Source organism: Loa loa, assembly GCF_000183805.2.
Source record: "Loa loa unplaced genomic scaffold supercont3.56, whole genome shotgun sequence".
Classification (NCBI taxonomy): domain Eukaryota; kingdom Metazoa; phylum Nematoda; class Chromadorea; order Rhabditida; family Onchocercidae; genus Loa; species Loa loa.
The window spans coordinates 130,688-142,534 of NW_018108236.1; the positions used below are offsets into that span (position 1 = coordinate 130,688).

At 33.7% G+C, this 11,847-nt stretch overlaps 2 protein-coding genes across 2 annotated transcripts; one reads left to right on the forward strand and one right to left on the reverse strand.

Moving 5' to 3' along the window:
• Positions 1–318: 318 nt before the first annotated feature.
• Positions 319–2,442, forward strand: LOAG_07864 (hypothetical protein; the record flags this gene model as incomplete). The annotated part of the gene is made up of 7 exons (XM_003143397.1): positions 319–477; positions 612–633; positions 933–1,060; positions 1,793–1,840; positions 1,891–1,998; positions 2,145–2,242; positions 2,346–2,442. The coding sequence occupies 7 exons, from the start codon at positions 319–321 to the stop codon at positions 2,440–2,442; spliced, it is 660 nt and encodes a 219-aa protein (XP_003143445.1).
• A 3,087-nt stretch (positions 2,443–5,529) lies between these two features.
• On the reverse strand, positions 5,530–10,936 carry LOAG_07865 (hypothetical protein). The gene is made up of 16 exons (XM_020447551.1): positions 10,784–10,936; positions 10,467–10,721; positions 10,253–10,342; positions 9,960–10,067; positions 9,684–9,758; positions 9,430–9,523; positions 9,150–9,322; positions 8,534–8,688; positions 8,137–8,286; positions 7,768–7,852; positions 7,488–7,601; positions 6,920–7,048; positions 6,723–6,830; positions 6,342–6,541; positions 6,023–6,184; positions 5,530–5,862 (listed from the first exon to the last, which is right to left on the reverse strand). Exons 1-16 carry the CDS (start codon positions 10,847–10,849, stop codon positions 5,691–5,693), a joined length of 2,136 nt encoding a protein of 711 aa, XP_020302230.1. The 5' UTR covers positions 10,850–10,936; the 3' UTR covers positions 5,530–5,690.
• Between the last annotated feature and the right edge of the window lie 911 nt (positions 10,937–11,847).

Sequence of the window (11,847 nt, forward strand, 5' to 3'; positions counted from 1 at the left end):
AGAAAATAACAGCCGTTATCATCAGACAGTTGAAGACCCACTTATTAACATCCAGATCATAAATAATCAGTTCGTGAGCACATCATTTGTTCTATTTATACTGATATTAATTAATGGAGAAAGTGATAATGATGACTTCTTGTTTCCAAATACATTCAAGCATAGTATATCGATAGAGTTGATAAGATTTTTAAGGAGAACCAGTTGAATAGGCTTCAGATTAAATCTAAAACAATTGAATAGATTTTAAATTAACCTGGTTTAATGGTTTCGATTCAAGTAAAAATAGTGGAACAATAATGCAGAAATGAATCATCGATGAATTCAGTTGCATCAATGAACCTGCTTACACGTTATGATATTATCAATGGAAAAACTTACAATGAGCAAGCACAAAAAATTTTCGAAAGTGTTACAGAACGTTTGAGGAAATATCCCTTTGTTCTCACAAAAATGGTCAGTATATTACAAAAGCATGTATGTTCCATCAAACAGGTACCCAGTTCAAATTCAAATTGTCAAGTTATAGAGTATGTCCTACATAGCTTCCTTAATTTTCGTTAAAAAAAAACGCTTCTTCCATGTTAAAAAATATATACCATTTGTTATAGGTCATTGTGGTTGGTTCAAGAAGTAAAGAAACAACGGAACAGATGTGTCGCTTGTCTTAAACCGTTTTAATTGTCTAAGAATTTTGATATCCTTAGCTCCCGGAAAAGGTAAATATGAAAGTTGAGAATTCCTTTTTTTTTGATGCTGTAATCGTTTTTATCCATTTGGTTGAGCTTCTCCAAAATTATTGAAGCTAGCGCGTCTCTTGGTATCCGCTGAATGACGCGATATTTTGGTCTGAAGAAACTCTCATGCAGCTGTTACTGTCTGTCGATACTGAAGTTAAGCTACGAACTCTTTAGAATTCATTCAGTTTATAGATTCATGGCTGCAAAATGTAAACGACCACTTGAAACTATTAGTAACCGCGACAGATTTTTCCACTGCTTACATCTGTGAAAAATTTGAATGCTCGTTACCAGTTACATCGGTAAAGGAACTGAAAGATGTATTGAAATAATTTCTACTTTTCTATTGCATTAATACTATTCTCGTTATTCTCTTCATTCATTGAACTTTGTTTTTTATCTATTTTTAGGCTTTCATTTATGTTTTACACCATTTCATGCAGATGAGAGTTCAGTTTAGCTTTCTAAATTTAAATTTGTGATTTACTGGTTGGGGTAAACAAAAGTTGTTCATCAAGATAATCATATTTGAAAGAAATAATAAAATGAATTTGTTAGTCCTTTCCTGTAAAAAATAGCGAACTGGATTCCCTATAGTTTTTGTTGCAAAATTTGTTAATGTAACCAAATTTTGAGCGCACCGTTTGTTTTATTCTTGTTGACAACAGTAATTTTGACACTTTTTTTCGATTTAAAAAATAAAGTAACATTCATTGGCGGTCTTGTTTGGTAAATGCTGGGAACTTACTTTTTGCTATAATAAGCATTTTGCATTACTAGGTTATTTCATACTTAGCGGGGAATCCATTCTGCCCAATTTGAAGCATGTTGAATGAGTTAAGACACTGACTGACCCAATATTTTCACCCATCAATATTAGGTAATTTAAGCACACCCTCAGTTGTGATCAGTACGTATGTATTTGTGACCAATATGGTCTTATCATGATAAAGGATCAGTATAACACTGAAAAACTACTGGGTCTTGCATCCGAAGAGGGCATAGATAGAAGGGTTGAAGCCATAAATTCAAACACTTTAAGGTACATTTAGAACAGGAAGACGTTTGCGCTGAAATCTGAAGTAAATGTTTTCGATGACGTAAATCAGGGCTGTTCATAGCTATTCACTTTTTTTTACAAATTTTACAGATCTTCCGAAAGTTCAATTTTCAACACACTGATGATGGTGCTGCCCAACAGGAACACTCTATGCTTCAACTATACTGCAGTAATAGCAGCATAGGTCGTAAGCTGATAGTTGGTTGCTGCAAATTCGTTCCTTTTTGAAGTTTCATTTTCCAGCTAGATGTATTTATGACAAAATGACTTCTAGAAATCGTAGTATGCCGTAATGTCCAAATGTTTCAAATCCAGTTTAAACACTTGTATTTCTTTATTAAAAGAAAGGAGCATTACGATTGATGTCCTCATATTTATATAGATTATCGCCTCATTTCATCAAAAAGCAATTATTGGATGATAAAGTGGCTCTCATTTTTAAGTAAGTATCCATAGAATTGTTTACTAAAGAGCTCTAGTCTTAATAAAATTGTTTCAATGGTTTTCATTCTACTGCAATGAATTTCGAACTTTTTATTTTCTAGATATCCTCAGATACTTTGTCTCAGGTATCCAAATATTTCTCACCTTTATGCAACAGTTGTACATGAAGGACTCTTGAAGTTAATTGATGATTTATGATTTTCCAGGGCCATTGACTTTTTGATTCACTTCCATGTAAAGAATGTTTTTTGAAATTCTCTCATCATAAGAGCAAGCAAATTCCGAAGATGGAATTGGATGATACTGCTTATTGTATTATGATTTTTGACCATTGAACATTCTTTATTAACATGGTCGTTTTTTCAAATATTTTTTGGATTGCTAAGTAAAATGAATGGAAAGAGTCAAAATGATGACTTTGAATGAGCTGAGAGCGATAGTAAACGAAAACATGATCAGTAACTCCTTGAATGGATTTCAGACGTACATTTTTATTGTTCCATATCTCAAAATCATTTCAGTAATTAAAGGCCGATAGAGCACAGCATGCAAAGTGAATGGCACAAGAATTAAAACAAGAAAGCGTTGAAAAATAGACAAATGGAAGTGGAGATTGATGAAATCGGATGTCCACGAAAAATACACGTCAGTGCGTAAGTGTTCCAATTGAACTTCTAATATTCTCGGGAAATCTCCTTGAAAAATTCTAAATTTATTTGAGCAAAAATTGCACTCACTCTATAGCATGGAACTGTTTAGCGTGTGGATTCCACAACACCACATTGATCTTGCAATTTAAGACCTCATTAATATCTGAGAAGAAAATAGTTTTGTGGCTCGAAGAGAATTTTATTTTGAAAGTACTTCTGAATCCTAATCGAAAGTGTCGGAAAAATATTGACCAAATATTTCTGCGCCTCTATTTGAATGCAGAGAATTCTTGGCTAGTCTGATGGTGAAATATCTCAAAACTCAGTTTTCCATCAAAGACATGCCCTGTCTTACTTAGAGTAGTGCAAGACTTGTTAATAAAAGAAGGGCAAGCGGATTTGTTTTCCATCCACTCAGTCGGCATATTTAAAATTTTTCTATGGTATATTCCTTCATAGTTCATAGGACGAAGCGTTTAATATATGAATGAAAACAAAACTCCGGTCTGATAACGGAACATCGCAGAACTCCGGTGTCATTCATAATTTCTACTTAGATTCATTATTATGCTATTATTTTTTATACTGATTTCTCGTATGAGACTTATGGCTAGCATGGTTAGCACGATTAATCCGCATGATCAAAGTTCATTTTGCTAATTTTTGTCTTTATAAATATGTGCAGTTCACATATTTGACATTTCTTCCCGACAAAAAAATTCATGAAAACGGAAGAATTTGGTAGCTATCATAAACCAACCCGAAACTTATGGTCTTCCAGATTTTTTCATAGGACAGAAATTTCGAAATTCTTTCTCGCTATTTTTATTCAAATTTCATTCTTTTAATATGGATTGAGCACTCTGCCCAGTTGACCAGATTTATTACTTCCGTACGAAAATATTACTTTCATACAAAAAATAATTACGAAAAAAAAAAACTACCAATTTCAGAAACATGCAAACGGGTGAAATAATCACATATGTGCTGGGCATATTTGCCGTCATTCTAATCATTTCGACAATGCTTTATTACCGATACTGCAAAAAAAGTAAGTCAGTTGCGTTCCCACACTCCAAACTGTATCTGTGAAAAATAAACGTAATTACGAGTCACCTTACAATAACCAGAAAAAATCACTAGTTACTGAATTTAATTAGCTTCTTCCATGCAACTGTAGAAATTCTTTAGTTTGAGAAATTAATCATGCGCTTGAACCTCTAGTAATCACACATCCAAACTCATTTCACTCAAAATTATGCGATATGAATGAAGCCTGAATTGATTTAAAGTTTGAAGTCCCCGGCAGTTCCTATACCAACATTGTGCGCAATACAATATTGTAGCGAACTCACGCAGCAGGACATTGCTAACAAATTCGCGATGATTACCTTTATCCAGAATTTTGCAGTCTATAAACTTGCTTTCCAGCATAAAACACTATGTATCCATGCGCTTAAAAAAATATAAAACCGGAAGTAGCTTTATAGCAATAGTTTATCAGCCTTCAGCAAATTAAAAAAATATATGTTAGGATCTCTCCTCCAAAAACTGCAGCATGTATTTCAAGATCTCTCAGTTCGAATTTGGGAAGAATCCAACTTCAATAGTTTCCCCACTCAGAAGTTGTAAAACGAAACCTTCATGAGAGAGTCTAAACGAGAAAGATTCCGGACATACGCTACTCCATTTTAAAATTATTCGTAATCATTAAAGTGACAGATTCTTCCTTATCAAAATTATGTCACGAAAAAAACACATACTATCTATTGATAAAAGCGAATTGTTTATAGAGCAAATACATTTAGCTACTAAAAAAACAGCCCTACAAAACTGCAGAAAAACGGAAGCCCTTTGTTTACTGTAGCAATCCTAGAATATCTTAAATTAAAACGATTCACAAACTTAAGTTCTTGTGCATTCTGCATAATACCAGAAACATAATTTAAAACTGTCTTTTCCAAAACTAAAACTCTCACACAAATTACTAAGCAAAACTCGAAAAAAGATATTTTGTTTTTAACCAGTTATAAAGTAGTTAAGTAGGGATAACTAGCGAATATCAAATGTAATACATGGTCACAATGTTTGGGAAATCATTCAAAAATATTCAGAGAATATTTCAAATATGCAAATTTTTACACCAATACATTTGCATAACAAAAAATAAATGAATTATGTAATGCAAGCAGCGCTGTAGATCCCGATTTTATGGTCATGAATGCATCAAAAAATCTATGCATAGAAATTTAGATTTCTTATGGAATTGATTTTTTTCTTTTAAATTTTATTATTTAAAATTATTTGGAATGAAAAAGGAAATACAGTAGTGATAAGTGAACATAATTCCTCCCAACCGTAAATTCCGAGATATGTAAATAGCATATAAAACATAAACACCGGACTGATACATGGAAAGAAAAGAAATTGTCAAAACAAAGTATAGATGACAGCTGTCAATTATATACAAGAACTTACAAATCATATTAGATAAAGCACTTCCGTAAGTCACATTATTTAAATTGAATTTCCATAGCAAAAAAAAAAAAAAGACCTGGCCGTATTGGAATGAAACAGTAGTGTATAAGGCCTAATTACTTTGTCATCAAGTAATTTATGCCGTTTAATGTTCTCTGCATTGAAAACACACCAAATGTTCAATGGAAACTAAGTACGGTAGTGCCCTCGTTACCGAAAAGCTTGCAAATGAAATATTTATTTCACAGCTTCTCGCAAAATTTTAATTTAGTATTTAATGATTCCGGCAAACGAGTTAGTAAATCGTGAACTATTATATCAAAGCTTGTTCGATTCACATATAAAATCAGCAATTTCCGGCAAAATTCGTTCGGCTTCCGATAGGGTTACTAAAAATGATGCATTGCTGACTAAATCGAGTGACTTTCGTGCTGGCCAAAGACTCCATCTCGAGCTTGTTGTATGTTGTTTATATGAAGAATCGGGTTCACTAAATGAAAAACAGGTGTCTAGGAATAATCGAAGTTTTTCATTTAATTTTATATTTTGTAATTGATAGACTCCCCTTGTTGTTGCTTTGCTTCTCCTAAGTAGATGTTAATGGGTTGTGACGACCAATACAGTAAATCTTTAGTTAACAAGAAACTAACCTTATGTCTTGCACATATGCAATAAGTGCTCTAGCTGAATTTTCGATCATCAATCTGAATTGTCTTATAAATCCCAAACGAGCACTTCTTTCAAATGGCAATAAATCCATTCTTACGAGAAAATTTGTAACGCGAGGATCTGCATGGCAATTTCGTAGTTCACTATAAACCCAATATCGTAGGGAACATCGACATTATAAATTAATGAGGATTTGAATTACATTAAGGAGATATAGAAATTGCAACACATCCAAAAGAATTCAAATGATGAGGGTTTTCAAAATATGCAAAGCATGATTTCTATAAAGGCAACACCAACATTTTTGGCATTCTTGAGTCTTTGAAACCAACACCAGTTCCTTTCAGTATCTGCGTGATATCGTCCCTTTGCTTGAGAAGCTTCAGTGTACGATGTTTTGGATGTGGTGAAGAAGTACACACAATTCGTCGATCCAAATCAATCACTGTTAACGGCCAGTGCGATTCGGCACCAGCATACATTATAGTGATCAAGTCAATCTAAATCAAAATCGAATTGTATATGAAAATTGTTAATTTTATATGAAAAAGTTTATCTATCTTTCTTTGTCCAAATTTATATCTCATTTTAAAAATTGCTAATAGTTTCTGCAATAGTTTGCACATAGCTCCTGCTTTTGTAGTATCAAAGCTTGATTGAATTATTTTAATAAAGAAATACTCTTTGAATAGCCTGAAGGCGAAGATAAGGAGAATAAGGGTGCTGAAACGGTTTGATACATAACCATCGCCATTCTGGTGCAACAAATAGGCACAACGTCAACAGCATCTATAAAAAAAAGGAAAAAAGAGAAAAAAAAGTGGCGAAATTTCATACAATTCTTCGAGGATACATATTTAAAAAAAAAAAAAATCTACTTTGATAACATCAGCCTTCTTGTCACCAACAATAACACAATGCGACTGCGATAACAGTACTGCTGTTATAGCTTTTGCCAAAAATGAATTGTCTTGCAGTTTCCCACCGCCAAAATATGTTTGTCTAAACTGTAAGCATAACAGTAAAATGTGGAAAAATTCGGTTTTCAATTTCGTTTTTACAAGAAGTCTGGATAATACTGTCAAGCTAATATAAGCAGGGAAAGTAAAACTATGCAAACTTGAAGAATTTCCAATTAGAATAGGAATATATTTGCTAGGAATTTGCAAATTAAATCTGTAATAATTTCTAAATAGACGAGACGAAGACAAAATTATTCTAGAAGCTGCCTCACAATTGAAATGTGTGCTGTACTAAAACATTGATAATGATTGCACCAATGACTCAAACCTTAAACAGGCGAAATTTAAGGTTTTAAACATTCTTCCTCCTCTTTATATCATCCGTTATTCCTCTACCTTTCTATATCTTCATAAATGTAGAAGTTTTTGTGACAAATGAACAAAAATACTACAATTCTTCTTAACCATACAATACAATGAGTACCCGAATATCATGAGTATTTTGTGATAACAACGGGTAAGCTTCACAAACACCAATAAATGACATCAGTTTCGATATTTCTTTGGTTGCACGGCATATAAAATCTTCCATACATTCCTGTAATCTTCAGAATTTCACAAAGAAATTTTGTCAGATTTTCTATGTTCTGAGGAAAAACGGAACTTTTAGAATGGAAGATTGCTGAAGACATATGGTTTATGCAGGTAGGTATTAAACAAGCAGTCACAGAAAGAGGAAAGTAAAACTTTGGAAAAAAATATACTGTTAAATGGGAGATCCGCAAACGCGGTATAATATCCATGAATGCTTCCTCAAATATACTCTGTCTTTCAGCATACCACTCCCATCTGCAACAAAATTTCTCCGTATTAATTGCTTTTGATGTGCGTTTCTCTCATCCAAAAAGCAAACTAAAATCTTCAGAGTGGAAACACCAAGAAAACTGTCCTCAAATTTTTTCTGTTATTTTACTGAAAAATTTTAACTTTGTATATAACAGAACTCAGATGTATGCAACCATATTGTGGCGGCACTTAAAAAATACATAAGTTTACATCACCGCAAAGTTAACAGCAACAGCAACTGTTGTTATTACAAAAAGGAAAAAAATAAAATAAAGTGGTGAACTAACCTTGTATAATCACCAAGAAGCGAAATTGCGCACATTGGATGGTCGTGGCGAGCACCACCATTCACTTGAAACAAATATGAACCAACAAAAAGGCGACGTTTTGGCAACAAAATCAACTTATGTATTACTGGATTGGATGGCATAGGTGTGCTGAAAGAATCCTATTCCTTTGCATATAAGCTTTCAGAGAAATTATAACCGAAAAATGGTTAAAAATTTTTCCCCAATTACTTTCTCATAGGAAAACTGTTAAACCAAGAGCCATGTGAACTTTTCAAACGCCGATATTCTGCAGATCCAGCAAATCCTTTACACCTGATTTTTGAATGTAAGAAAATATTCCCAATTTCATGACAGTTATTATGAATGCGACAAGAAGATAGACCAGGCATCAGACCTGCAAATTTGTTCAGCAAGGACGAATTTGGCGACATATTCTTCATCAGAAAGCTGGACTGTACTATTCTCTCCAACCAAATCACAAAGTATTTCATAATCAGCTTGTCCAATATCTTGAACATTTTGCTCTTTCCTTACATAGTTTTCAGTTACCTATAGATAACTTCGAGTAGTACATATCGATTTCTTAAAATTATTGATTATATTTCATTTCACAATCTTAGCATTCTAATCCAATGACTTAAGTATTGTTTAACAGTAAGTACAGGTATTAAACAATATTTGGGCGTTTTGATTGGAAATGTTAGAAAACCAACACCAAAGTTCTTGGAATACGGAATACTCTACTCCTTTCCCCTTCCTCTTTCAGAGATTGATGTGGAAGAATAAGTCTCGAAATCGAAGCTAAAAATTATGGTCAAAAATACTCCTGTCATCCTCAAAATTGTTTTGCCATTTATTACAACAGTTTCCTAATGATAGCGTGATGCTACCCCAAAATACATGTGCGTATGAAAGATAATACTCTTAAACAATTAAGTGAGCTGGATAAATTTAACGACAAGTAAGCTGCACAATCCTTTCGATTCAGCTTACGACTGCAGAAATCATACGTTATTGTCTGTTATGATGTGATCATAATTAACAGTGCATGATTCTTGTGTGATTTCTTCACTTGATTTGACATTTAATATTTCTTTTGTATGTGAAGAGCCCATCGTGCTCAACTCACTATACATTGATACAGTGCCCACTATACCCGAATCCACACCCGACGAAACCATTCCTGAAATATAGTAATTAAATATTCCTCAATTTTGCATAACCTCCTGTGCATCAAAGAAAGATTATAGAACTTGAGTAAAAATAAACTTTGCGAAAGTTCTTGAATACCTTGGAAATCTTCGCTATTTTTTGCAGATGTCCCATTAAGCACCAGTAAATCTCCAACTCCATTTAGTGAGTTCATTCCAGCAATTTCTTCTCCCTGATTTAACGATGACAAATTCATTTTAAAAGATGGTAAATTCAATGGTAAAATCAGCTCTAATATAACTGACATGCATCCGTCATTGTAATTAATAAATTAATTGAATTTTGTTCTGAACTAAGAAATAGAATATAACTCAAGTAATTGGAAAAAATGCCTTGTGAAAGCTGCTGTCCTTATCACTGTTTGCTGAACTTCCAAGGTCGTTATTCCTTGATGCAAAATTTCTTGCCTATAATATATAGAAATAAATAAATATATGAAGAAATGAAGTGGTAATAGACAGCGAATTTAAAAATACTAGCTCCCAGCACTACTTGCACCCAATCATTATCTTCGCGTGCTTTCATTTTTGCTTATACCACTATGAACAGAATATTTATTAACTATCGTTTATAAAGTACAAACTAAGAAGAATATAGAATTAACATACTAAATGTTTCATATGACCACTGTCACTAGCAGCCACCGTAGTAGTCCCATCGATAGTTGAACGACTTTCAGTCATGAATTCATCCAAATAGAGTCCTTCATTACTGCACTTAAGCATATTTATTTTGGAAACATCGTGAGGCATTTCAGAAGTTTTTACTTTCTGCTTAAAACAAAGCAGAAAGTAAAAAATGTCCAAGAGTTACACGGAGTGCTCGAAAATGATTAGATGGAAGCATCGATATTAAATAAAACAGAGAGTACGACGAATGGAAAAAATTATGGAAAGCTAACATCACAGTGATAACAAATGAGATCTCCACTGGTATCAGTACACATGGTACATATATGCATGTCGGATATTGCTTCTGCCAATAGCTTACTCTGGAATCACTGTACATTTCAGGTGTCGTGATAATTGATTTTTTTTATTAGAAAAATCTCGAAAAGAGTCGACACGATATTTCAGCATTGAATCTGACGAGTTACAAGAAAGTAAACAGTTTACCCTGTAGATATCATCAATTTCTTCATAATCAGCACCACTGCCACCACCTTTAGTTACGGAAGAAGTGAAACTCGAATCATCACGTGAACTATCCGAAAGCGAACTTTTGTCGCTTGATGTAAGTTCGCTTGCTGCATTAACTGCTTCCCAAGTGAAACCCAATTCAGGTCCAGTCATATAATCAAATGATGACCATATCACTTTTTGAACGGCACATAGATGACGGACTGGAACTTGAATTTTGCGTGATGAATCCTAAACAGAGTAATAGTAGTGGTGAAAGATTCAGGAAAAGGGAGGATTAGTCAGTTACCCACCTCAATAGCTTCGTAGATTCGAAGGAATGTGTCCGCCTCAACCGCTTCCGAAACCATTTCCGTCATTGTCAGCGCTTTCGCCGTCGCAAAACGAACAACCTAGCAACATACATTTCCCGGCCAACGGATTCCGCAAAGAATGACAATTATGAGATGTTCTCACCTGTTGATCACTACCGGAGGGACGCAATGAAAATAGCCGCATCCCACGTTTCCGTTTTTATTTCTAACGGTTACGAAGGCGGTTTTTTTGTACATTAATTATGAGTGTATGATCGCCTATGTTTATATTAAAATGTTAAATGTCTAGGGATTGCTACCTTTATTTAAGTGAAATAAGAATAAGAGACGATGAGAAGAGCAGTCTTTTAAGTTTCACATAGTGAAAAAACGTGAGATATGACTGGAGATATACTATCTTTCTTAACATCGCTTCTTTTCTATCGTATCCTGAATTAATAACTTTGGCAGGAAAAAAAGATTTAGGGTCAGCAAGAAATAGAAAACAGATTAAAAACAGTCATCCATTTATATGATCGTTAGAACATGAAACGCGGTGAGCGGTTCAAAAGCCAAGTGCATAATAATGCAAGCAAGATCGGTTCTTAGAAATATGTCTGCATAAGTTGGAAAAGTTTATATTTCATAATATGGAAAAAAAATAGTATCTTGATAAACGAACAGTTTCGCAATAACTTCTTAAAACGGAAATTACAGCAACTCAGGTAAGGTAATCCAGTTGGATTACGCTTATTTTATGGAACTCGATCTTATTTGACAGTGAGGATATTTGAATTATCATAGTTATCTGACACACTGTGTCTATGTATGTATGAATGTGTCATTGTCTGTTATGGTAATTGAACGGCACATAAGAACCATGTAGTTCTTTTTTCTTTTTTCTTGGAGTTTATGCACAAAAACGAATGTCAATCGCTTGTTTGTTTGATTCCGGGCACCACATGTGATTTCACTCTTTACTAACACGACCACAGTAGTAGTCGCTTGTTGAAGTAATCCTGATTTAAGAATTAGAGCTTATTAAGCTGGAGCTTCCTATTCAT

Coding starts and splice junctions, on each gene's coding strand:
- LOAG_07865 (XM_020447551.1), bottom strand. CDS start 10,849: ATGACGGAAATGGTTTCGGAAGCGGTTGAGGCGGACACATTCCTTCGA. Junction 10,068..10,252: donor TCATTTGTTATCACTGTGAT/GTTAGCTTTCCA, acceptor AATATGCTTAAG/TGCAGTAATGAAGGACTCTA. Junction 5,863..6,022: donor GCATATGTGCAAGACATAAG/GTTAGTTTCTTG, acceptor TTTTTCATTTAG/TGAACCCGATTCTTCATATA.